At 43.3% G+C, this 23,683-nt stretch overlaps 4 protein-coding genes across 5 annotated transcripts; 3 read left to right on the plus strand and 1 right to left on the minus strand.

Moving 5' to 3' along the window:
* The first annotated feature begins 2,558 nt into the window (after nt 1-2,558).
* LOC4331339 (DEAD-box ATP-dependent RNA helicase 50-like) lies at nt 2,559-5,791 on the plus strand. Its single transcript, NM_001423907.1, has 8 exons — nt 2,559-2,909; nt 3,211-3,698; nt 3,900-4,094; nt 4,197-4,384; nt 4,477-4,690; nt 4,787-4,918; nt 5,013-5,185; nt 5,274-5,791. The coding sequence occupies exons 1-8, from the start codon at nt 2,597-2,599 to the stop codon at nt 5,494-5,496; spliced, it is 1,926 nt and encodes a 641-aa protein (NP_001410836.1). The 5' UTR covers nt 2,559-2,596; the 3' UTR covers nt 5,497-5,791.
* Nucleotides 5,599-6,951, minus strand: LOC4331340 (uncharacterized). The gene is made up of 4 exons (XM_015776189.3): nt 6,862-6,951; nt 6,254-6,487; nt 6,098-6,171; nt 5,599-5,993 (listed from the first exon to the last, which is right to left on the minus strand). Exons 1-4 carry the CDS (start codon nt 6,919-6,921, stop codon nt 5,852-5,854), a joined length of 510 nt encoding a protein of 169 aa, XP_015631675.1. The 5' UTR covers nt 6,922-6,951; the 3' UTR covers nt 5,599-5,851.
* Nucleotides 6,952-7,279: 328 nt separating this feature from the next.
* Nucleotides 7,280-11,396, plus strand: LOC4331341 (cyclin-dependent kinase A-1-like). Of its 2 annotated transcripts, none has more exons than NR_187122.1 (9): nt 7,280-7,636; nt 8,061-8,337; nt 8,413-8,594; nt 8,843-8,963; nt 10,346-10,398; nt 10,538-10,701; nt 10,798-10,885; nt 10,979-11,032; nt 11,129-11,396. NR_187122.1 is itself a non-coding variant. In NM_001423908.1 (9 exons), the coding sequence occupies exons 1-9, from the start codon at nt 7,554-7,556 to the stop codon at nt 11,216-11,218; spliced, it is 1,233 nt and encodes a 410-aa protein (NP_001410837.1). In that variant the 5' UTR covers nt 7,280-7,553; the 3' UTR covers nt 11,219-11,396. The 2 variants fall into 2 exon arrangements, 1 of the variants encoding a protein (NP_001410837.1); NM_001423908.1 differs by having other exon boundaries at nt 10,225-10,398.
* Nucleotides 11,397-20,643: 9,247 nt separating this feature from the next.
* Nucleotides 20,644-21,915, plus strand: LOC4331342 (NAC transcription factor 32). The gene is made up of 3 exons (XM_015774438.3): nt 20,644-20,948; nt 21,056-21,318; nt 21,406-21,915. The coding sequence occupies exons 1-3, from the start codon at nt 20,732-20,734 to the stop codon at nt 21,817-21,819; spliced, it is 894 nt and encodes a 297-aa protein (XP_015629924.1). The 5' UTR covers nt 20,644-20,731; the 3' UTR covers nt 21,820-21,915.
* The last annotated feature ends 1,768 nt before the right edge of the window (nt 21,916-23,683 follow it).

Genomic DNA, 23,683 nt, shown 5'->3' on the forward strand with positions numbered 1-23,683 from the left:
GTGGTGACCACGCGTTGGGGTTTGACGTGCGTGCATCAATAAGTGACGGAATTAAGGATGTAGTAGGCCATGGATGGCGAGCCTAGCGGCGGCAGAGAGCCACGAGGGCGCCGGTGACACCAACGACGGGAACACAGATGACACCACGGTTGTGTGGTGCGGCCGGCCGCCGATGGGACCGCCGCGCGCGATGGGCGGCATTGGTGGGGCATGACGGGCTAGCTCGATCGCCACTGTTTCCTCATCTGCATGCGTTCCTAGTCAAACTCGGTTACAGCAGGTAATTAATTGTGGCAGCGAAATTGTCATGGTCGAATTAAATCCATCATTTATCAACTGATTTGTCGGCCAGCTCTATTATATAATGCGAAAATACGTTGCATACGGTGGTGAATGTTAGTATGCGTTGGTTCGTTAGAAACGGCCAGAAAATGCCATGGGATTTGGCTGGCACACGTTACGTCTCGTACAAGTATATATCGTACGCAAAATAATCGTACGTATAGCAGCTGTGCAACCGGCGCAATGTGCGCGGTAAAAAACAGTATAGTACATGCATGTGCAAGTTGGTAGGCAAGGCAAATCGTTGTACAGTACTCCGTATACTTGCAAAAATGACACGACGTACTTAGAGTCGTGGCACGATCGAGTATACGTATACGTACAGGACCACGTACTATATATACTGGACAGTAAGGATCGATACGTACGTACGGCTCACCGGGTTTGGTTAATTCAACTCTGATAAATCTGCGTTCAATTTCGTTCCTGCTCTTGGGAACTACTTCCTCTGTTTCACAATGTAAGTAATTCTATCATTTTCTATATTCATATTGATGTTAATAAATCTAGATATATATATATGTCTAGATTCATTAACGTCACTATGAATGTGAAAAATGATAGAATGACTTATATTTTGAAACAGAGGGAGTACTGGTAATCTCTCGCTGCGTCTCTGTATACTTGTGGAGTTTTATGACGACGACGTGGCGTACGGACACGTACGGTGCCAAATTAACAATTTCACATTATATATGCGTGGGCAGCGACAAAGCTAGAGTATATTAGGGGTGCCTAGGAAGCCGGTCAAGAAAATGTTTTAGCTATACCTCATCTATTTTCACAATATATACACCCCCTTAGTATAAATTTAGACACCCGTATCAACTTAAATTTGATCTCAAGTATAATAAATTAAGCAAGTGGCACCACCCTCCATTTCGTTCTAGCTCCGCCTCAGCGTAGGTATATATACATGTTTCCTTCGTCGCATGCATGCAACAGCATTGCATGACAGTACTCTTGACTAACTTATTACTTAGCTCCTTTTTTTTAATTATTTTCATATTTCTCAAACTGTTAAACACGATTAAATCTTTGTATACAACAGCATTAATAATGCAAGTCAGTAGGCAAGGCAAATCGTTGTACGCTACTTGCAAAGTCATGGGCTCATGGCGTTGTCGCACGAGTACACACAGTACGTACACAGGGCCACTGGGCTCACTGGGTTTGATTGAAGTCTAATAGAGCTCCAAACGTAGCTGCTCAATAGCGGAGAACAGCGGTGACTCCTCTTCAGGTGAAACAAAGGTGACTCCTTCCTCTTCCTTCGGCCCTTTCCTCCGTCGATTTCGGCGGCTCCGGCCGTCGGCGACAGGAGAAGGGGTACAAGTAGTCGGGTTCTTTCTGTAGTAGGGGTTTTTCTTTGTTTTCTCTTTTCTTTTGATGTTTTTTTAGTGCAAGAGTTCGCCGGCGTCACATTTCTGTTATCCCGGTGGCTTTCTATCAATTTCGGCCAAATCCATCCATAGAATGGTCTCCAGATTTACCATGAACGCCCCCAGCTGTAACTAAGGCAGGTTTGCTTCATACAAAGTTGCACCGACTATCCTGTTCATCTCCAATAAGGCTACTACAGGAATGCAAGCCTCCATCATCGATGGTGGATTAATGTAAGAAGCTACGTTTTTATTGTTTTTCATAGAAGCCGTAACCTTCAAATGGAGGCCCCTTTTAGATACGCTTCCTGTTACTTTCATATGTAGTTACTCTTTGTTTATGTGTCACCGTTGCATTCAGCTTGTCACCTGATTGAGAAGAAAGGACTTGATTGCTTTTTCTAGTTTCTTAGAAGTTCTTCCTAGTAAATTTCAAGAGCTTATGCTAATTTGGCTATCTTCAAGAGGTCTGTTTGCAAAACTATTTGTACTTGACTCCCCGTCCCCACGGGGGATAACTCATGTGATATATATATACATAGTTATCTATATTCAACGAGTCAACCACAATCAATATGCCACATCAGCACAGACCACCTCTAAAACCGTCAAAGGAGTCGATTTGCACCGGCTTTAAAAATGTGGGAAACGTTATAACCGGTTTTGCGGTTGAGCGAAACGACCCAATGGGAATCAAGAAGGGAGAGAAAGTAGACTATTCCTTAAACCAGAGTGGTGACCTGGTCGAGGCCAGCCCGTACAGGCCCATAAAGCAGACAAGCCCAAACACCGCACTTGACAATATCTCCGGCTCTCCGCTCCGCTCTATCGAGTATCGGATAGGAAGGAAGGAGACGGCGGCGCTGCGAGAGATGGAGGTGGCGGGTGCTCAGGCCGGCATCCTCCCCCTCCTCCTCCGTCACCCCGCGTCCCTCCGGGGCTCCCTCTCCCTCTCCTGCGGCGGCGCCCGCCGGAGCTGGGCGGCGGCGGCGGCCACGGCGGAAGGAGGAGGAGGAGAGGAGGGTCGCGGCTACGAGAGGGTGCCCATGGACACCCCCGGCGCCTACCGCCTCGTCGACCGGGCCACCGGCCGCAGCGTCATCGTGTGGGGCGGCACCGACGACGTCAGCATGCCCTCCCCCGCGGTGCTCTCCACGACCACGCGCGTCCCCGACCGCCCAAAAGGTTCCATTATTCAATACCACTTACTATACAGTTGTGCAATGACAATGATTTTTCATCTTCAAAGTAAATATGTTCCCGGTGCATTATGCCAACATTTGGCCGTAACAGGTTGGGTATGAGATTAATTTTAACGCCTTTTAGCAACGGAACACGCATTCCTTCATGCCAATATGCCATGTCATCAGACATGAAATTCACTAGATTTTCCTGTATTGTGTGATGGATGTGTTATCTCTCTCAGTTTGCTTAGTAAGAACTGCTTCACTTTCCCAAAAATGAGGCCATTTTTTTTACACCACAGAAAATGGGAGAAGTACAAGTATTGGAAATTTTGGCAGACTCAAGGCACAGAAAGTTAAAGTTTTAGCAAGGAGATCAGCTCACCTTAAGAGAGAGGATTCTGGTCGCATAAGCACCAGCCGGTTCAGTGAATCTCCTTCTGATGAGTCTGACGAAGATGGCACTTATTTTGAAAGAGATAGGGCAAGAAACACAAGGCAAAACAGTAGATCTAGAGACGACAAAACCCGTGGTGCGCATTCTCTGAATTCTGTCTTGAGGCAGTATAGAGGTGCTGATGACTTGGATTTTCCAGGATCAGAGGCTACTTCTGGCTCCAAAAGATGGGGTAACATTTCTGATGTTACATTTGGACGACAGAATCAAAGGCAAAAGGGCCCTTTAGATAGTGGGTTTTTCAGTCGAAGATCTTTTAAGGAAATTGGCTGTAGTGATGAAATTCTAGGTGCACTGAGAAGTTTTGGCTTCCCTCGTCCATCGCATATTCAGGTAAATAACTTTTCAAAACAAAATTCTCTACTTGGGGCAGACATCTCAAGCTTTTACTCTCTTTTGTTGTGAAGAAGAACATCTTGAATTGTTGTCATAAGTGACTGTGTATGTCTGCACTTAATCCTTGCACTATAACAATGAGCTTTCCTTACTATGCCTAAAAATCTTTTCCTTAACTAGCCTGTTGCATTATTTCAGGCGATGGCATATCGACCTGTCTTGGAGGGGAAAAGCTGCATTATTGGTGATCAAAGTGGATCTGGCAAGACATTGGCATATCTTTGCCCAGTAGTACAAAACCTGAGGAAGGAAGAAGTTGAGGGGCTCCATAGGTCTTCTCCTAGGAACCCACGAGTGGTAGTACTGACGCCTACAGCTGAGCTTGCTTCTCAGGTATTTTACACCTTGAATGTGATCCTGCCAATGTTCAGTGATTGTTTTTATGCCAAATTAGGAAAAGCTGGAGTGCTCATTGGAACATTTTTAATCTCTCAGGTCCTTAACAACTGCCGGTCAATATCGAAATCGGGGGTACCTTTTAGGTCTATGGTTGCAACTGGTGGATTTCGACAGAAGACACAGTTAGAAAGTCTTGATCAAGAGCTTGATGTACTTATTGCAACACCTGGTCGTTTCTTGTATCTGCTTCAAGAAGGCTTTGTGCAATTAAATAACCTCAGATGGTATGCCATTGTTGTTCATTTTCTCTCATTTTGCAGCTTGAACTTCCATCTGAGAACACATCAAACTAATGAGTGAACATACTTATGAACAGTGTTGTGCTGGATGAAGTGGATATTTTATATGGTGAAGAAAGTTTTGAACAAGTGCTTCATCAATTGATTACTGTTGCACCACTGACCACGCAATATCTCTTTGTCACTGCCACTCTTCCTCTCGACATCTACAACAAGGTTGTTGAAACATTTCCGGACTGTGAACTAATCATGGGACCAGGCGTCCACCGAACAAGCTCTCGTCTTGAAGAGGTTGGCCATTTCTTGCTTTCTTCATTTTTGAGAAAAATGTTCCCAGGAGATACCTTTTGGAGGGTACATATTTACATTTGAGAGGTTGAACTGCAGATTCTCGTGGACTGCAGTGGAGATGACAATGAGGAAAAGAATCCGGAGACGGCGTTCTCAAACAAGAAATCAGCACTTGTAAAGATAATCGAGGAATCTCCTGTCCGTAAAACAATTATTTTCTGCAACAAGGTAGTTCCTCTCCAGTATTCCAGCATACGATCTGCAACCAAAAAGAGTTTGCAGTGTATCTGACAGATGGATTTTTTTTTTGTGGTGGTGTTAGATTGAGACATGCAGAAAGGTTGAGAATGCGCTGAGGCGGGTGGACAGGAAGGCTTCGCAGATCAAAGTGCTCCCCTTCCATGCTGCATTGGATCAACAACAGAGAATCGCCAACATCAAAGAGTTCCTGAACAAGCAGACGGCTGACTCGATGTTCCTGGTGTGCACAGATAGGTAAGGCATCGATCACCTGAAGTGAAGCGCATGAAATCGATTCTGTTTTCAAGCGATGATCTGATTGGATTTGGTGGGTGGCATGCAGGGCGTCGCGAGGCATCGACTTTGCGAACGTGAACCACGTGGTGCTGTTCGACTACCCGCGCGACCCGAGTGAGTACGTGCGGCGCGTCGGCAGGACGGCCCGCGGCGCGTCGGGCAACGGCAAGGCGTTCGTGTTCGCGGTGGGGAAGCAGGTGTCCCTCGCCAGGAGGGTGATGGAGAGGAACATCAAGGGCCACCCGCTGCACGATGTGCCATGCGTCTAGTCCTAGAAAGAGCTCTACAGAGCAGAGACAGTTTCAGGTCAAATTTGTGCTAGCATACATAGCACCATCTAATATTGATGTAGATAGGGTTTGTGAAACCGGTTTTGATGCATACACATATGCTGATCGAGTGAATTAGCATCTGTCTGTCTGTTTTAGAATGGTGATGCATATTGGTTCATACATACATTCATAGTGCTAGTAGTAGTAAATTTCAGTCGCTGACCAACTCACAAGTGGTGCAGCTGCTGCTGCTTGCTGTAAACGATGGAATGTGCAATTGGTTACTACACTACTAACTGAGATGAGACTGCTGCTGCTATTGACTTGGGTGGAGCTGGAGGGAGCAAGCAGGTCAGGTGTGGTCGTGGCGGACGGTGGCGAGGAGGTGGAGCTGGGCGTTGTGGAGGAGGGAGCGTGCCTGCTCGTTGGCGGCGTCGCGGGCGCGCAGCTCCCGGATCTCCTCCTCCCACCTCTCCACCCTCTCCTTGTGGATCCTGCACGCGCCAAATTAATTCACAAACAAACCAGATTGATTATGCTGTTTGTCATCAAGCAAGCCAATTCAATTATTATTATTTGTGATGGATGGTGGTCTTACGAGCAGAGGCGGTCCTCGAAGTCGGCGGCGAGGTTCTTGAACAGCGCACGCCCCGCCTCCAGCATCTCCGACACCTGCTGCGTTGCATTCCAGTCCAGCATAATCGATCGATGAATGACAAATGGCGAAATTAATGAATGGAGAGAGGTGGTGGACCTGGCGAGTGAAGGCGTCGATGGCGAGGAGGATGCGCTGCACGTGCTCCTCCGTCTCCGCCGACGCCGCCGCCACCTCCTCCTCCTCGGCGACGGCCATGTCGTCCTCCGTCTCCGTCATGGGCGCGGTGGTGATGGTGACGGCGACCCCGGAGGAAGCCGCCGCTCCCCCTCCCGCGCTCCCCTGGCTCGCCATCTCTTCCTCTCCCTCTCTTTCTCCTTCTCCTCCGTTGCTCTACACGCATCCATCCATCCATCCCAAAACTCAGATTAGATTCAACCATCAAATTTTCGACCGACTCCCCCAAAATCAAAAATCAAATGCGCCTTAACAACTGAACTGATTGAGACAGTAGATGAAATGGAACAAGTCGATCGGAACGGAATCGCGTGGCCTTGGTTCGATCAAAGCAACGAACGCAGCTGACGACTGGATCCAATCCCCACAACAAACACCCAAAACTTTTCCCAAAAAAAAAATACAAGGAAAAAACGCAAGCGCGGATGAATGCCATGGCAACCTCGCCATCTAGCAGTCAGAAATAATCACCCAGGAGAAGGTGGAGGGAGAGAGCAGTAGCCAGTAGGGGGTAGGGGGTTTAGGTTTACCATGGCGGCGGCGGCGGCGGCGGCGGCGGTGCGCATGCGCTTGGTCCCGGCCGCCTCCATCGTCTCGCCCCCGCCCCGAACGATCCATCTGCTCGGAACGGAATTACATAAAGTACTAGTAGACCGCTGGGCTGGGCTGGGCTGCGCTGGGTTGGGAGGACGGTTTGGTCAATGGACTGAACAAAAAGGAAAAAGTGCACTGAAGATCCCTCAACTTATCATCGAATTACAAAATCGTCCTTAAATCGTAAAACCCCCTGACTTACAAAACCAGTACAAACTAAATCCCTCGGCAATTTTGACTCCGGTTTTATCCTTAGGGGGGGCCACGTGGGTCCCACATGTCAGCCCCTTCTTCCCCTCCCCTCTCTTCCTCTCTCCTCTTCTTTTCTCTCCCTCCGCCACTCGACGCCCAACCGAGCGCGACCTCGCCGCGCCGCCCATGGTCCTATCCACGCCGCGTCAGGAGGAAGCAGAGAAGCGTCGGCGAGTAGGTCGTCGGCCGGCCGATGGAGGCAGCGACGATCCCGAGTCGAAGGTGCAGTAGAGATGGCAACAGGATGAGGCCGAGAGGATGCCGACAGTGAGGTTGACCGGTAGGGGGAGTCAAGATTGTCAGGGGAAGCAATAGCGGTGGCCTTGGGCCTTGGATCCCGGTGGCGAGGTCGCGCTCGGCCATCGAGCCCACCCCCATGGCGCCCCGGCCATCGATGGCCGGCTCCGAGTTCTCCTACGCGTTCGCAATCGTCGCCGATCCAATCTGTACTCTGATGAGGTAGCACTCTAATACATAGAAAATAAGTGCTTTGACCATTCTGTCCACCATTTATCAAAGGTTATGTGCTTGGATTGATGGAGGCCGATACTGCCGATGTTAGCGGGGACAGGGACCCTATATTTTAATAGTTTTCCCATAACAAAGGTCATGACGAATTTTCATGTTAGTGGGGCTTCTCTGCGGCCAAAAAGTCTGATCACGTGGCATCACCACCACCAGCTCAGTGCTGCATGTTCCCCATATAGGAATCACTGCTGCCATGCTTGTTTATGGGTAACTGCATAAAGAACTGGCACTCTCTCTCCGTTTTAAAAAAAGAACAATCCTAAGATCGTAATGTAAAATTAGTCCGGAGTAAAAAAAATTCCCAAAATATCCCTTCGTTATTGGAAATAGTGATTGGTTTGCAACTTGGCATCAGAGAAGGGGATAGCGTTGGCACCTTGGCAGCAGCAAAGGAGAGGCGCAGTCAAAGAGAGTCACGCACGCAGTTAGGGGAAGCAGGCAAGGCGAGTTGGGAGAAGGAGAGGAGGAGGAGCGAGCAATGGCGGCAGCAGCAGCAGCTTTGCCCACCGCTGCCGCTTTTCCCCACCTCTCCTCCGATTAATCCCCTCCTCCCATTTCTCCGCCTCCCCTACCTACTCGCGCCGCCGCCGCCGCCGCCGTCGCATTGGGCGGCAAACGGCCTGATGGAGCAGGTAAGCGCTTCCAGCGATCTGATTCGATTCCTCTTCTTGGGGGACTCGGGGTTTTGATCCTGCAAACCTTTGCAGTACGAGGAGGAGAAGATTGGAGAGGGCACGTACGGGGTAGTGTACAAGGCGCGGGACAAGGTCACCAACGAGACGATCGCGCTCAAGAAGATCCGGCTTGAGCAGGAGGATGAGGGTGTCCCCTCCACCGCCATCCGCGAGATCTCGCTCCTCAAGGAGATGCATCACCGCAACATCGTCAGGTCCTCTCTATTAACCAACCCTCTGCTGCTCTTGTTTAGGACTTTGGATTCACTTATTAGGAGTAGTCATCACGGACTGATTGATTCATTGATTGATGTGCAGGCAATGCATTGAGCTACAACACTAGCTAGGCCTGATTTTAGGACCATTACTCATAGTTTTGTGCAGTGTAGTAATAATGCTGTCACTTTGGCAGCGAGATGATTTGCATTGTTGCTTTGCTGATAAACTCTATCACTGCGTGCAGGTTACACGATGTTATCCACAGTGAGAAGCGCATAGGTCTTGTCTTTGAGTATCTGGATCTGGACCTGAAGAAGTTCATGGACTCTTGTCCAGAGTTTGCAAAAAACCCCACTTTAATTAAGGTGAGCGGCCCTAAATGCAAAAGTATCTTGTCATGACTCACTTTTATTCTTTTCTGCATATGGTTGAACTCAAAGCATTGGCTTGAGCATTATTGATCAATGGTTTGTTTATAACTTGGAAACAATGTGAAGGTGGTATAAGTAACCTTACTAAAGAATTACTCTTGGCTGCATAGACCAAAATGTTAGTCTTGTATCTTCTCATTTCATCTGAAAGAATTCAGCACCGATGTTATTCAAGATTTTGGTGCAAAGATGTATGTGGAACCCGCAGTACATCTTATGCTCTCCATATTTGGTGTATGGACTGTTGACTAGTTCTGTCGCGGTGTTACATATCATAGGAGGAAGGTGCCCGGTTTGTCATTCCACTAGAACGATACTTAGCATAAACCAGAATGCACAATTTGGGAAATAGGACCCATTTGTATGTTACTTCATGCACTCTTCATGTTTGGACTGCTGCTCTGTGACTGCCATGATTTTTTAGGAAAAATGTGCATGTGCTCTTTGGACATATATGTGGCTACGTGCATTTAAAAAACTTTAGAGATGCAATGGACTGACATTGTTTGGGTAAGGTTGGGCTTTTCGTATTCTCATTCGCCTATCAGTAACATGATAGGACCAGTTCATAAGCAAATTGTTTTATAATACTTCTGTGCTCTCCATGGCCAAAAGTGTCTGGCAGCGTGGCACCACCACTACCAGCTCAGTACTGCATGTTCCCCATATAGGAATCATTGCTGCCATGCTTGTTTTTGGGTAACTATTCAGAATTTACTGCACAAAGAACTGGCACTATCCTATTTCCTTCCACTATTTTTTTTGGGTCAGAACTATCAATTCTGACAGTCAAGTCTGGGACCTTGGGTCAAAGTGGTCTCAACTCATCCTGTATTTTCTTGTCCTCATTAGCATCGCATATACTTTGAATCTTTGTTCATAAGGTATTGGAAGTCATGATGAAATTTTCTTAAATATGAAATGTGGCAACATGCTTTTATCCTTTGAATAGTGTAGCTTAGTAGTATGAAGTTGATGCAACCTTACTTGATCGAAGTGTCTGCCTTATACAGTGAAACAAAGTAAAGATTGGCATGATTGGAAGTTTTTCATGCTTTTCTTCATTATTGTGTCTACATTCCTGTTCATGCGAAAAATATGTGTCTAAATTCCTGTTGCATTCATGCTTGACCAGAAAGTGTATTAGTTTATTGTGGTTGCATCTTGGAATGTGACTGTTTTCTTCTTTCGCCAGTCATATCTCTATCAGATACTCCGCGGCGTTGCTTACTGTCATTCTCATAGAGTTCTTCATCGAGATTTGAAACCTCAGAATTTATTGATAGATCGGCGTACTAATACACTGAAGCTTGCAGACTTTGGTTTAGCCAGGGCATTTGGAATTCCTGTCCGCACATTTACTCATGAGGTACTATAGATTTGTGTTCAACATTTTGTTTTCTTCATAAAGTACATTTTTTTTTCGTCATAAAGTTCATTTTTCATTTACCTTTTCTATACACTAGCACATTAACTCACAATGGATGTCTATGGGAAGTATTTTTCAGGTTGTAACCTTGTGGTATAGAGCTCCAGAGATCCTTCTTGGATCAAGGCAGTATTCTACACCAGTTGATATGTGGTCAGTTGGTTGTATCTTTGCAGAAATGGTGAACCAGAAACCACTGTTCCCTGGTGATTCTGAGATTGATGAATTATTTAAGATATTCAGGTTCTATTATCGTACTGAGATTACCTTTTTTTGTTCTGTTATTTGTGTTTTTGCCAACTCTCTGATTTATGTGGTGTGTTCTGGTTACTTTTGAAGGGTACTAGGAACTCCAAATGAACAAAGTTGGCCAGGAGTTAGCTCATTACCTGACTACAAGTCTGCTTTCCCCAAGTGGCAGGCACAGGTATGACAAAACAGCATAAAGATTTTATTAGGCGGGTGAACTGCATCCATATACTGTGCCACTGATATTCCTTGACTGAAATCTTCATCCCAGGCTCTTGCAACTATTGTCCCTACTCTTGACCCTGCTGGTTTGGACCTTCTCTCTGTAAGTCGAACACCACTCACCTTTGTTCATTAGCATGTCATAATATACCCCCCCAAAAAAGAAGAGTATATCATCGTTGTCTCGTTTCACTGTCAGAAAATGCTTCGGTACGAGCCAAACAAAAGGATCACAGCTAGACAGGCTCTTGAGCATGAGTACTTCAAGGACCTTGAGATGGTACAATGACCCTGCTATGGCTTTACATTGAATTGGCTTATGTATGGGCTGGGCTGCTCATTTCATTCCTTGTGTGAACGCTGTGCCCTTCGTTTGGGCATTTTTGTCATTCAGCTGGATATATTTCAAATCTTGTGTGTTTGATATGTATATTCAGGAACGCTAAATAGATCACCGTCTTGGCCTCTATTTGTTGAGAGTAAATATCTTCCAATGACTGCCTTTCAGGCCCTGTTTAGATCCTCCAAAATGGTAAAACTTTTACCATTTTAGATCTAAACACTAGTAGTAAAAGTTAACAATTTGGTATTTGGCATTTGCTAGTCTATGGTAGCAAATTTTGCCAAAAAGTGCTCCGGAACCACACCACCTCTCTCTCTCTCTCTCTAGTGCTAAAATGGTAAAACTTTAAGATGTATCTAAATACCAACTAATACTTTTGTAATGTTAAATCTTTTACCATCAAAACTTTTTACCATTTGCCATTTCAAATAGATCTAAACAGGCCCTCCTATTCAGAACCAAATAGCCCTTCGTTGCTGTTACACACACCTTTCTGGTGTTCCACTGGGGGACACGCATCATTGGTGGTCAGCAAGATCCTTTCTCGTCTTGATGCATGCGTTCGACATCATCAGACCAGAGAGTGCCACAACGACTGATCATGAACATGCACTGACAAAAGGATTCCACTACCAAACGAAAAAAAAAACAACGTATTGATTATAGTAATGTATTGATCGGGTGGTTAATTCTAAGCTAGTGTAATGAAAACGGAGCACGCATGCACGTGTGTGCAATTGGTTTGGATCATGGAGGAATGGAGCATTTGCATGCATTTTGCAGCAGGCCTTTTTCCGCATTGTTATTATATTGCAATTAATATGCTTAATGTGCTTAATTGCCGCGCGAGGAGACGACGAGTGAATAGTAGTCCACTCTTGTCTCGCCGGCGCCGCCGCCTCCATCGATCTCGATCATGTATCCATTGGCATTAATCAATCAATGCCACTACTCCATCTATACTACTCCTACCATGCATGATGGACAACCTTACTCTAGCTAGGTTGGCTAAACTGATTGAGACCATGAGACCTACTCTTAGGCAAATTGATGGCCAATAAATTTATGAAGAGAGAAGGAATGAGTTTTATCTAGATGATACGGAGTACTTGATAATTTACACACTTACCTATGCTTTGGAATTAAATAATAAAATGAATTTTCATTGATCATAGTCTTGAAAACGGAAATAAAACCCTACTGTGACTAAATAGTTTCACAACACCATTCAAGAATTAAATGCTACAAGTGATAAATTAATGAAACTGTGCACTAGAGATACTCTCTCTGTCCCAAAAAAAATAAATTTAGGACTGTATATGACATATTCTAATACAACGAATTTAGACAGATGTATAACCAGATTCGTTGTAATAGGATGCGTCATATCCAATATTAGTTTGATTTTTTATAGGACGGAGGGAGTATTTGTTTCATTCATCAATTCAAACATTAATTTTTAGATTATATGGTACTCGTGAAAACCACACACAAAATAAAACTCTCCACTAAAATTGACCTTATACTTGTTGAGATTATGGGCATATAATGATTTAATTTATTCCATAAATAAATCATGACATTACAGATGAAAACTAGCATGAACGCATCATTAGATCTACACATGTAAACTACGCAGAATAACATGAACAGATCAAATATGCGCAACATATTGAACACGTACCGAGGTGACGAAAAGACCGGCTGCTTGGTCGAAACTTTTCGCAGGTGTCTACGAAGGCACGAAACACGCGAGCGAAGAGGAAGGCGAGCCGTCGCGAACGAACAGGGAGCAGTCGCGCGAAGCGCTTCCCAAAAACCTTATTGCCGCCTTCTCCCGGTGCAGGACGTCAAAGGCAGAGGTTCCGGAGACCTGCTCTCCCGATCGCTGGTGCACGCCGGCGAGCGGGATGGAGTAGTCTACGAGCGACGGCGCAGTACAGAGTAGGAGGCAAACCCTAGATTGATTTTCGCATGTATTGCGTGAAGACGGCGGGTCGGTTTATATAGAGAAGGGTCGCTTGATCAGGGCGCCCGCACGATCTCTACTGCGCGTAACCGAACCGGATAAGTCGCGCGTAACTTATCCGGACTCCACGCCGTTTGCACGCATCGGATTTTTCGGAACGTTTCCAAAACAAAAACGAATCCGAATTTGCAGCAAAACAAAACTGCAAAAGGAGGCTGCATCTGCGCAAGGGTGAGGAGCCAATTTTTCGGACCATTCGACGTAGCCAATTTTTCGGACCATTCGACGCGTGCACGCGCCCGCACGATCTCTACTGCGCGTAACCGAACCGGATAAGTCGCGCGTAACTTATCCGGACTCCACGCCGTTTGCACGCATCGGATTTTTCGGAACGTTTCCAAAACAAAAACGAATCCGAATTTGCAGCAAAACAAAACTGCAAAAGGAGGCTGCATCTGCGCAAGGGTGAGGAGCCAATTTTTCGGACCATTCGACGTAGCCAATTTTTCGGACCATTCGACGCGTACGTCGTGCACGCGCGCCGCCTGCCAGGCGAGGCGAGCGAGCGCGCGCGTGTTTCCCCTCTTCTCTCCACCACACATGCTTCAAGTGGCTAGGAGGGCATCCTCCCTTTTAAGGAGGTCCCCCTCTCCTAGAATAAGCAAGGTGGTACTAAACTCCACATGCATGCCATCCCATGAGGTGGGCTTTTGTGATTTTCCAAAGAATTAATCTTCGAGTGGGCTAAGGCCCATTCATTAATTCCAACAATACTTCTACGTCGTACTCAGCTCGATCAGCAGCTACCGAGCTACGTACTCTACTCCAAGTCTCCAATTAATAGGGCTCCTGAAGTCCTGTATCCAAATCAAATACTCCCTCCGTCCCATAATATAAGGGATTTTGAGTTTTTGCTTGCAACGTTTGACCACTCGTCTTATTCAAAAATTTTTGAAATTATTATTTATTTTATTTGTGACTTACTTTATTATCTACAGTACTTTAAGTACAACTTTTCGTTTTTTATATTTGCAAAAAAAATTGAATAAGACGAGTGGTCAAACGTTACAAACAAAAACTCAAAATCTCTTATATTGTGGGACGGAGGGAGTAGCTCATCAACGACTCCGCTGACCTGCAGCTAGCTCAGTTCGTCAAACTAATTAATTAAAAACAGCTCCAACTGATTGCAGTTTCAGAGCTTAGTATATATAAATTCTCATGCAATGCAAGCCATGCAGGAGATCATATATGTACAGCAATCCTATATACATACATCAGCTAGCTAGCTAGGCCGGCCACCATCACATATATCTTGGCATCCTGTGCTACCTAGATACTGATGCTTTTGTCCTATATGTATAGCTAGGGAGTATATACAGCATTCATGAATTAATAGAGACACCAGTCCATCACTGTTTGTCCATACATGATGAGATATGAACCTATATATATACATTAGCTAGCTGTTATCAGACCAGCAGGAGTGTAGGACTGATAGATCATATACTTGCATATATAAGCACGTAACTAATTAAAATGATGAATTTATAACTAGCAGAAGCTTGTGTGTTCAGGGGGCAATTTTGCTTCTCAGATAATGCACTACTACCTTTAGCCCTTGTTTAGATCCAAACTTTTCTCCAAACTTTCAATCTTTCCATCACATCAAAACTTTCCTACACATATAAACTTCCAACTTTTCAATCACATCGTTCCAATTTCAACCAAACTTTCAATTTTGGTGTCAACTAAACACACCCTTCCTCTTCGATGTCATGGAGTCACGGTCAATCTAGCTATGGGATATATATATGGCGATGATCCAATCATGGAGAGTAACTAATTATTGTACTACTAGTAGCTAGGTAGCTAGCTAGCTTGCTACGTACAGCTTGCTTGGTTCCTCTTTCATGGATGCTTTCCTCATGTATGTGCATTGCATGGCAGTATATGTGATGCAAACTGTTGAGCTACCTTGCTCCACACCGCCAATGTATTCTAAACTCAAAGTCATCCTCTGACAGGGACTCAACACACGTACTTCCACCTCAGTTGCTAGCATATTTTTAATTTGAGATTTGCTAGTTTGCAGGTGAATGAGACTGGAATTCGATCCCTTAACCTAGCTAGCACTGGAATTGGAAGGAGGAGGGAAGGAAACACGTACGATGGCCACTCCGTAGCGGTGGCGGCAATGACAGCGAGGTAGATCGTCATCTTCTCTACCTACGGCGCGGTGCTGATTTGATGAGGTTAGAGTACTTTAGGGTTTCGAAGGTTAGCACTAGGTTGTGCGCTGCATGCGTGGGGGGAGGAAAAAAAAAAGAGAGATGATAAGATTTACTGTTCATGCTCAAATCTCTCAGGATATTTCTGACCATCCAAAAATTAACTGATATGCACGTCTGTGGGCTCCGTTTTCTCCTTGGAGATATCGCCGTTTTGGCTCTCTCTCTCCCTTCAGGTGAAAACCGGGTTCTTTTCGGAACGGGTGTTGATAGCACCCTTAATGTTGTTATCTTGTTGAAGGCTTCGCTCAGAAGGTTTCTGCCCTGCTAGAGGATGTTTGGTGGTTCTGGAGACCTCGTTCATTATGTTGTTGAAGCTGCTTACCTTTGGTAAGCTCGGCAACGACAACTTTTATGAGGTCTCAATAGTTGCTTTCTTTTTCTTTCTTTATAGATTTTTGCCAGTTTCCCGTTTAATTAACCGTGCTTATTCAATTTTCGAATCCGGTTTCCCTTATTAACTAGGCCAGTTCTCTTCTTCTATAAATTTCGGCAGGAGAAACTCCCACCGTCGGTTCCTCGAAAAAAAATTAACTGATTTTTTTATTGTTTTCAAGTAATTAACCGAGAATTAGACAGTCCTTTCGATTTACAACATTATATTGTCAGAATTAACTGCGACGTGGTTTTTGCAGCTAGCTAGTATTAGTATATGTGGGGAGAAACAACGCCACCTGAACATGGCAAATATGCATGATTCATAAGCTTGTCTGAGTGTGCATGTCAGACAGATTGAGGGCCGCTGGTGTTGCTTTCAAGCCCTCAAGTCTCAGCAACGGTCGTAGTAAGCATACAGTTGAGAACTTTGTCAGTTATAGTAGCACCGTGGCAGAAGCAAAAACCATGGAAACACATGCTCAAGCATCACCACCTGCAGCTGCCGACAAGTTTGCTAGTTAGTTGTACAATTGTGTTAACACATAGCTAGCTCATCATTCGTGCATGATCAGCTACACAAGTACGGAGTACTACTCATAGATTTGTACTCTGCTGTTTTCTGAAGCAAACAGTAACCTGTACCGTCTCTAATTGTTCCTTAATTCGATACATATATACTAGCGTATAAGTGGCGCATTCGCACCACTTTAACCGTTCTATTGTTTTTGTTTTGTGCATGAAGATATTATGCGCCAGGTAAAATTAACGTAAATAAAGTGGTGTCAATCTGATGCCAACAGTTATAGTTAGTTGATGGCTTTGTTATGGAAATACATCATCAGATGAGATCTATGATCTATCAGTAATGTCTTGATCAACGAAGTTGATGATTATGCAGATGAAATCACTAAGTTGATAATGATTAATAAGAAAGAATCAGGGATGATTTACGAATGATGAGTAAAATATATTTAGGATTGATTAATTAAAGATCTAGATGCTGATGATCGAGGCATTGTTTTCATGATTGAAATTTTAAAAGGAGGCAGTCAATTTTCTCGTTACTTTGAGCTCAAACTTTGCATGCAGCTTTATGACCTGCCAAAAAAGAGGAGAACAATATTTAGCACTTGTAGATATTTTGAATTAAAAAGTAGGATGCACTGTCTCTTAGTATTGAATAAAACTGAAGGAAAATTATGCAACCAAGGCTAGTCATGTTTCAGTATAGAACTGTTCATTCAACATACTGGAGCAAACTTTTGTGACTGTCAGACTGAGCTTCTTCTGTAAAGTTTTATTGTGTGAATTGTCTTTCTTGCATCTTAGAATCTGTTTGCAGTCCATATATATTACAATAGCTCAGCAAGATATGTTTTCATTTATTAGAAGAGCAAATTCCATTTAGGCTCATAACAGAAGCAGTAAGGGCATATCAGACCTATACAACAACCGTGTGGTTCATGTTGGTGAGCAGGAAAAGGATGGCCAGCAGTAGGAGGCCTCACATATTTGAGCTCGATACGGTATTTTGGGGAAATTTCTACGGGGGCAAGAATTCAGCGGCCGGAGAGGTCGCCGCAGCGCCGACGAGTACGTAGTTGCTGCATTCTATTCCCCCACGGAGGCGGTTTTTTTTTTTTTTTAAGGATGTGGGAGGACTGAAGATAAACGGAAGTTTCTTGAAGGGCCATGATCAAGATATTCAGAGAATCCAACGACCCCTGTAACATCCGGGGAGAAAATCGAGCGGTCTATATTTAGTTGATGACGTGGCATATTACTTTTGCAAGAAGGGTTTCACCTTTCACTAGGTAAGATAAGATATGGTCCCTGTACAACAACAATCTAGCTAGGAGCTAGCACTTTTTTCTATGAAGATGAACTGGAAATGATAGTAGTAATGAACTGAAAATAGACTGCCAATCTGAACTTTGTCACATTCAGGAGTACTTATTTGGGACTAGTGTGTGTACGTTCAGAGTGTTTACACATTACACTGACTAAAAGTAATTAAGTTGCACTGCTGTTGTACATATCATGAATGAAGTCAGCCAAATAAAAGAACGCGCCTTCATTTAAGTATGATAAAGATATGATATGAAACTGGCGAAACAGGACAGTACATCATCATCTAATGACGAGAAATGATAAGGAAAGGGAAGAAAATTCATCCTTACTAGTACTAATAGCTTGTGACAGCCTCCGTCGTGTCGCATTGCAACACATTCTCCCACACGTAACAACCTGAAAAAAAATACTCATCAATACAATTCAGTGAGTAGTACTACCTCCGTCTCAAAATAAGTACAGCTGTAGATATCCATGTCCAATATTTGACCGTCTGTCTTATTTAAAAATTTTATGAAAAATTTAAAAATATTTAGTCACACATAAAGTAATATTCATGCTTTATCATCTAATAGCAATAAAAATACTAATCATAAAAAAATTTCAAATAAGACGAACGGTCAAACGTTGAACGTGAATAATGTAAAACTGCACTTATTTTGGGACGGAGGGAGTAGCTATAGCAGCAACGGGAGCAGCAAAGATATCTATCGCGCGCGCATTCGTTTGAAGCCAAGGCTAGCGAACCCCTCCCTTAATTTCGCTTGCCTGAATATATAACCAATTATAAGCACATGTAAGCACACAAAATTAACAGGGAATACATCATCAGATAGATATCATGTCATTCCCCGTATATACATTTCCTCTAGTTCGATCAGTTTGGGCATTCGATCAGATCAACACACTGGTTTTCACCCTGCAGTCCTTGACTCTTTGTTAACTACTAGTGTAAATTACTTTTTAGAAAAAGGAAAATTAATCTTTAGAAATTAGTTAAGGTGAGTATATATACTAAAACACATGATTTCTTATTCTTCAATTCTGTGCTGTAAAAAAAATCCAGGAACACGCAGACTTCGTATATAGACACTGGTGGAGAAAGGGGTTTTACTCCCGGTTCGTAACCCCTTTTAGTCCCGGTTTTCAAACCGGGACTACCAATCCGGGACTAAAGATCGATCACTATCTTTAGTCCCGGGTGAAAAAACCGAGAGTAAAAATACATCCCGGTTGGTGTAGAACCTTTTTAGTTCCGGATGGTAACACCAAGCGGGACTAAAGATAGAGCTAGCCTAGCTAGCTAGATTCGGTTGCTCTATTATTATTTTCTTTTCTTCATTGTGTTTTTAATATATTGATTTTACTCTATCCCCATCTCAAAATCCCAAATATAAATTATCCCCAATTCTCATATCCCCAAATCGGCCATATTCAAATAGATCACAAAATCTTAAAACAAAATTACATCACAACTTCTACAAAATTCATCACAAATACATCACATATTCACGGACATCACACACAAATCAAATACACAGATCAGAATCACAAATTCTTAAAAAAAAGAAAAAAAAACACAGGCTGTCGGGCGTTGTTGCGCCGGCCGCCGGCGCGTCGCCCGCCGCGAGGCCCCGCGGTCCGCCGGCGCGCCGCCCGCCGCCACGAGGCCGCCGCCCGGGCCTCCGCCCCGCCGCGCCGCCGCGAGGCCGCCGGCCGCCCGATGGGATGATGGGGAGGGAAGGAGAGGAGTTAGAAAGGAGGAAGAGGAAGGGATTATGGGGGAGGGAAGGAGAGGAGTTAGAGGAGAGGAGGAGGAGGAAGATGAAGAGATGGGATGAAGAGATAAGGTCAGTGGAGGAAGAGGTGAAGAGATAAGGCTGCCCGTCTCCTCCTCCTCGATCTCGCAGATGGCAGATGCCTCATACTCTCCGCTACGATCTTTTGTTCCGGTTACCAACCGGGACTAAAAATAGATCTTTAGTACACCAACCGGGACTAAATATAGTAGGTATCTTTTTTCCCGGTTGGTGGACTAAAAATAAAGATTAAAAAGCAGCTCTAAACTTTTGAACCGGGACTAAAGATAATCTTTAATCCCGGTTTTTATTGCAACCGGGACTATTGTGGATTTTGGCTAACCGAGCAAAGATGGTTTATCCACCAGTAAGATCACGACGGGAAGAGATTAATGTGCAGTATAGTCAGTTTTGTGTCGTTGAACAGCCTTAAGCGCCCTTAATGTTGCAAATATACACGCTCACGCACGAAGTGATTGATAATAGCACACATTCAATGCAATTATGCTATAGCTAACTATTACGTACGTACCGATCGAGCAGCTTGCATCGTATGACTGTAGAGATGATTCAGACTAGAACAGCCAACGACATGTAGTACAGTACATCTTTGATTAATTAGCTCATCATGCATCGATTGCTATCTACAAGCTTCCAAGATCAATAAGAATCTTAATTTTCCAATATATATAAAAAACCAGCCAGCTGCGAATAAGATACCGACAAAGTATATACTCCCTTCATTTCTAAATATTTGACACCGTTAACTTTTTAGCATATGTTTGACCGTTCATCTTATTTAAAAACTTTTATGAAATATGTAAAACTTATATGAAATATACATATAAGTATATTTAACAATGAATCAAATAATATAAAAAGAATTAATAATTACTTAAAATTTTTAAATAAGATGAACGGTTAAACATATTTTAAAAAGTCAACAGCGTTGAATTTTTAGAAACGGAGGAAGTATGAAGTTAGGCACGCATGATGGATATGCATGCGTACGTACGTAGCTTACCTATAGCTAGGTATATCTTGGTATGTGTATATATATACGACCATATCCGAGGGCAGAGCTGCACGTAGTGTTCGATTAATTCTTGAGCTCATATATTACTTATTCATCCAAATAGTATTGGTAGCTTGTTGATCGAAGAATTAATCCATGGATGGATTGATCAGTGATGATAGTATGATGATGGGTGGTGAGGTGAGGGCGATCGAGTCGAGGCTGCCTCCGGGTTTCAGGTTCCATCCCAGCGACGAGGAGCTAGTCGGCTACTACCTTCGGAACAAGCAGCAGCAGCAGCAGCAGCAGACGGCGGCCACCTCCATGCTCGTCGAGGTTGACCTCCATGCCTGCGAGCCATGGGACCTACCAGGTAATATAATACTTACCAGTTAATCTACTACGTACAGTAGTAGACTAATTAATTAATTAATTAATTGATAAACTTTGTGAAATTGGCATATACTCCTATATGTGTAGAGGTGGCGAAGGTTGGTTCGGATGAGTGGTATTTCTTCAGCTGGAGGGAGAGGAAGTACGCGACGGGGTGGCGCAGGAACAGAGCGAGCAAGCAAGGGTACTGGAAGGCCACCGGGAAAGACAAGCCCATCCTTCATCCGACGGTGGCCGGCGCCAGGAAGACGTTGGTTTTCTACTCCGGTCGCGCCCCCAACGGCCGCAAGACCGCCTGGGTCATGCACGAGTTCCGCCTCCTCCATCATCATCATCATCCAAACCCAAATGTAATTACTCCTAATTATATTATATATATATGCATTATATATGTAGCTAATTAATCTGAATGTATGTACACTGATCTCTGCATGCAGATTCAGAATATGCAGCAGCAGGAGGGGGATGACTGGGTGCTGTGCAGGGTGTTCCGTAAGGGGAACAACAGCAATGGACAACCTCTAGCCACTTCTTCGCCACCTGCTCATCACCTGGTGGAGTCACTCATCAGCTCACCTGCACCAACTATCATGAGCGATCACGATCGGCTCTTCACCATCCAGCTGCCGCATCACCAACATTGTGATGAGCAGTACTTTTTCTTAGATGACGATGAACAGCACCAGCAGCAGCTGCTAGATCTTTCAGTGCTCCAAGCTCCAACCTCGTTCGAGTCTGAGCAAGCTCCAGGCCACGGTGGCATGGAGATTAATATCGCAGAGATGGAGAGCTTCGACACGACCTGTGCTGCGCTGCAAGACGCGAGCGATTACTGCATGCAGCTCTATTAATTAATTCAATGGATGGATGAATCACACGTATATATACGCATAGCCTTAAATTAATTAATGTGTATCATCAGCTTAATTAATTGCGCACTTGGCTTATGCTGCTTGCTCTTGCTTTTTATATACGATACACAATCATAAAAACATATACAGTGCATATCATCTACGGGTAGTTTAGTTGGGCAGGGAATGCTTAGATTCAGAAACTGCGGACTGATAAACAGCAGCAATAAATTAGCTGCTTGAGGACGGAATAATGCTCAGTGTAGAGTATATGGATGTTATCTGTTTGCAAGATGATATTTTGAAGCAAAATAATAAAATATAGATACATGTATGGACAGGGGCGGATCCAGAAACAAAAAATTGAGGGACTCAATTACACAGTTTTTTCAACCTCTAGTCATTTAGGGACCTTTAGTTTATTATTCATGGTGAAAAAATTGAAGGGGGTGCTTCGGGGGTATCCATGGGTCTTGTGGGTGTACGGGGGCTCGAGCCCCCCCTGCACCCACGTTGGATCCACCCATGTGTATGGATGTTATCTGCAGAATAATGAATAATTTAAATGATATTTTGAAGCAGGGTAACAAAATAAAAATATGTATGGATGCTTATTTGCAGAATAATAAATAATTTAGATGGTACTTTTGAATGAAGCAAAATAATGGAAATTTTTAGATGGTATTTTGAAGCAGAATAATAAATTTGAATTTAGATGGTAATTATGGAATCCGTCACGATGTTGTCTTCCGTGGAGAATCCCCCTCTCTGCATAGACTAGCTTCTAGGTGTATATGCAACTTTGTGGGCAAAGAGACTTATTTGTGCTGACAGGATCGTTGTAGAATCCTGGAAACAAATTCTTTCGGAATTGCTAAAAATATGTCGCCAGTTTTTTGGGCTGATTTTAGTCGGTGTCGCTGGCCGTATGATTGCTCCGCGAGTATTTGCTGGTCGTTGGATGTTTTCACACACGGCGGCATTGCGGCAAGCCCTAATCTTGTTTGTTGATTAGCGTTAAACATTGCACTCATATCTTCTCTTATACAAGTTACATCACACTTACACACCACTTACATATGTAATTAGTATATAATTTTAGTATTTACATATGTAATTTTAGAACTTACATATGTAATTCTAGGACTTACATTGTAAATACACTAAAATTACATATGTAATTTAGGGACTTACAATATAAATACATACCGACTATTTTTTGGTGAAAAATATGGCGCCATAAATATAGCTACTCCCAATTCTTTCCTTCCCCTTTTGCACAATGTAATCTAAAGCTGTGTACTTCTCCTATCTTTCAATGAAAATATAGGTGGGGAGAAGCTCCCCCCTGGTGACCAGTCAAAAAAAATTAGATGGTACTTTTGAATGAAGCATAAAAATGAAAATTTTTAGATTGTATTTTGAAGCATAATATATATATATATATATATATATATATATATATATATATATATATATATATATATATATATATATATATATATATATATATATATATATATATATATATATATATATATATATATATATATATATATATATATATATATATATATATATATATATATATATATATATATATATATATATATATATATATATATATATATATATATATATATGGTGGTTATCTGCATAATAATAAATAATTAAATGATATTTTCAAGCAGGATAACAAAAAATGAATAATAAAAATATGTATGGATGTTTATCTGCAGAATAATAAATAATTTAGATGGTACTTTTGAATGAAGCGGAATAATAAAAATATGTATGGATATTTATATGCAGAATAATAAAAAAATTAAAAAAACACGTTTGAAGCAGAATAATAAAAATATGT

Source organism: Oryza sativa, chromosome 3 (genome assembly GCF_034140825.1).
Source record: "Oryza sativa Japonica Group chromosome 3, ASM3414082v1".
Taxonomy (NCBI): Eukaryota; Viridiplantae; Streptophyta; class Magnoliopsida; order Poales; family Poaceae; genus Oryza; species Oryza sativa.

Bases quoted from the DNA above. Each gene is read 5' to 3' on its own strand.
- LOC4331339 (NM_001423907.1), top strand. From the start codon at position 2,597: ATGGAGGTGGCGGGTGCTCAGGCCGGCATCCTCCCCCTCCTCCTCCGT. The intron at 3,699-3,899 runs GTAAATAACTTT...GCATTATTTCAG, and splicing joins CTCGTCCATCGCATATTCAG to GCGATGGCATATCGACCTGT. The intron at 5,186-5,273 runs GTAAGGCATCGA...GGTGGCATGCAG, and splicing joins TTCCTGGTGTGCACAGATAG to GGCGTCGCGAGGCATCGACT.
- LOC4331340 (XM_015776189.3), bottom strand. From the start codon at position 6,921: ATGGAGGCGGCCGGGACCAAGCGCATGCGCACCGCCGCCGCCGCCGCC. The intron at 6,488-6,861 runs GTAAACCTAAAC...GGATGCGTGTAG, and splicing joins CCGCCGCCGCCGCCGCCATG to AGCAACGGAGGAGAAGGAGA. The intron at 5,994-6,097 runs GTAAGACCACCA...TGGCGCGTGCAG, and splicing joins TTCGAGGACCGCCTCTGCTC to GATCCACAAGGAGAGGGTGG.
- LOC4331341 (NM_001423908.1), top strand. From the start codon at position 7,554: ATGGCGCCCCGGCCATCGATGGCCGGCTCCGAGTTCTCCTACGCGTTC. The intron at 7,637-8,060 runs GTAGCACTCTAA...ACTTGGCATCAG, and splicing joins CCAATCTGTACTCTGATGAG to AGAAGGGGATAGCGTTGGCA. The intron at 8,595-8,842 runs GTCCTCTCTATT...CACTGCGTGCAG, and splicing joins CATCACCGCAACATCGTCAG to GTTACACGATGTTATCCACA.
- LOC4331342 (XM_015774438.3), top strand. From the start codon at position 20,732: ATGGATGGATTGATCAGTGATGATAGTATGATGATGGGTGGTGAGGTG. The intron at 20,949-21,055 runs GTAATATAATAC...CTATATGTGTAG, and splicing joins CGAGCCATGGGACCTACCAG to AGGTGGCGAAGGTTGGTTCG. The intron at 21,319-21,405 runs GTAATTACTCCT...CTCTGCATGCAG, and splicing joins ATCATCATCCAAACCCAAAT to ATTCAGAATATGCAGCAGCA.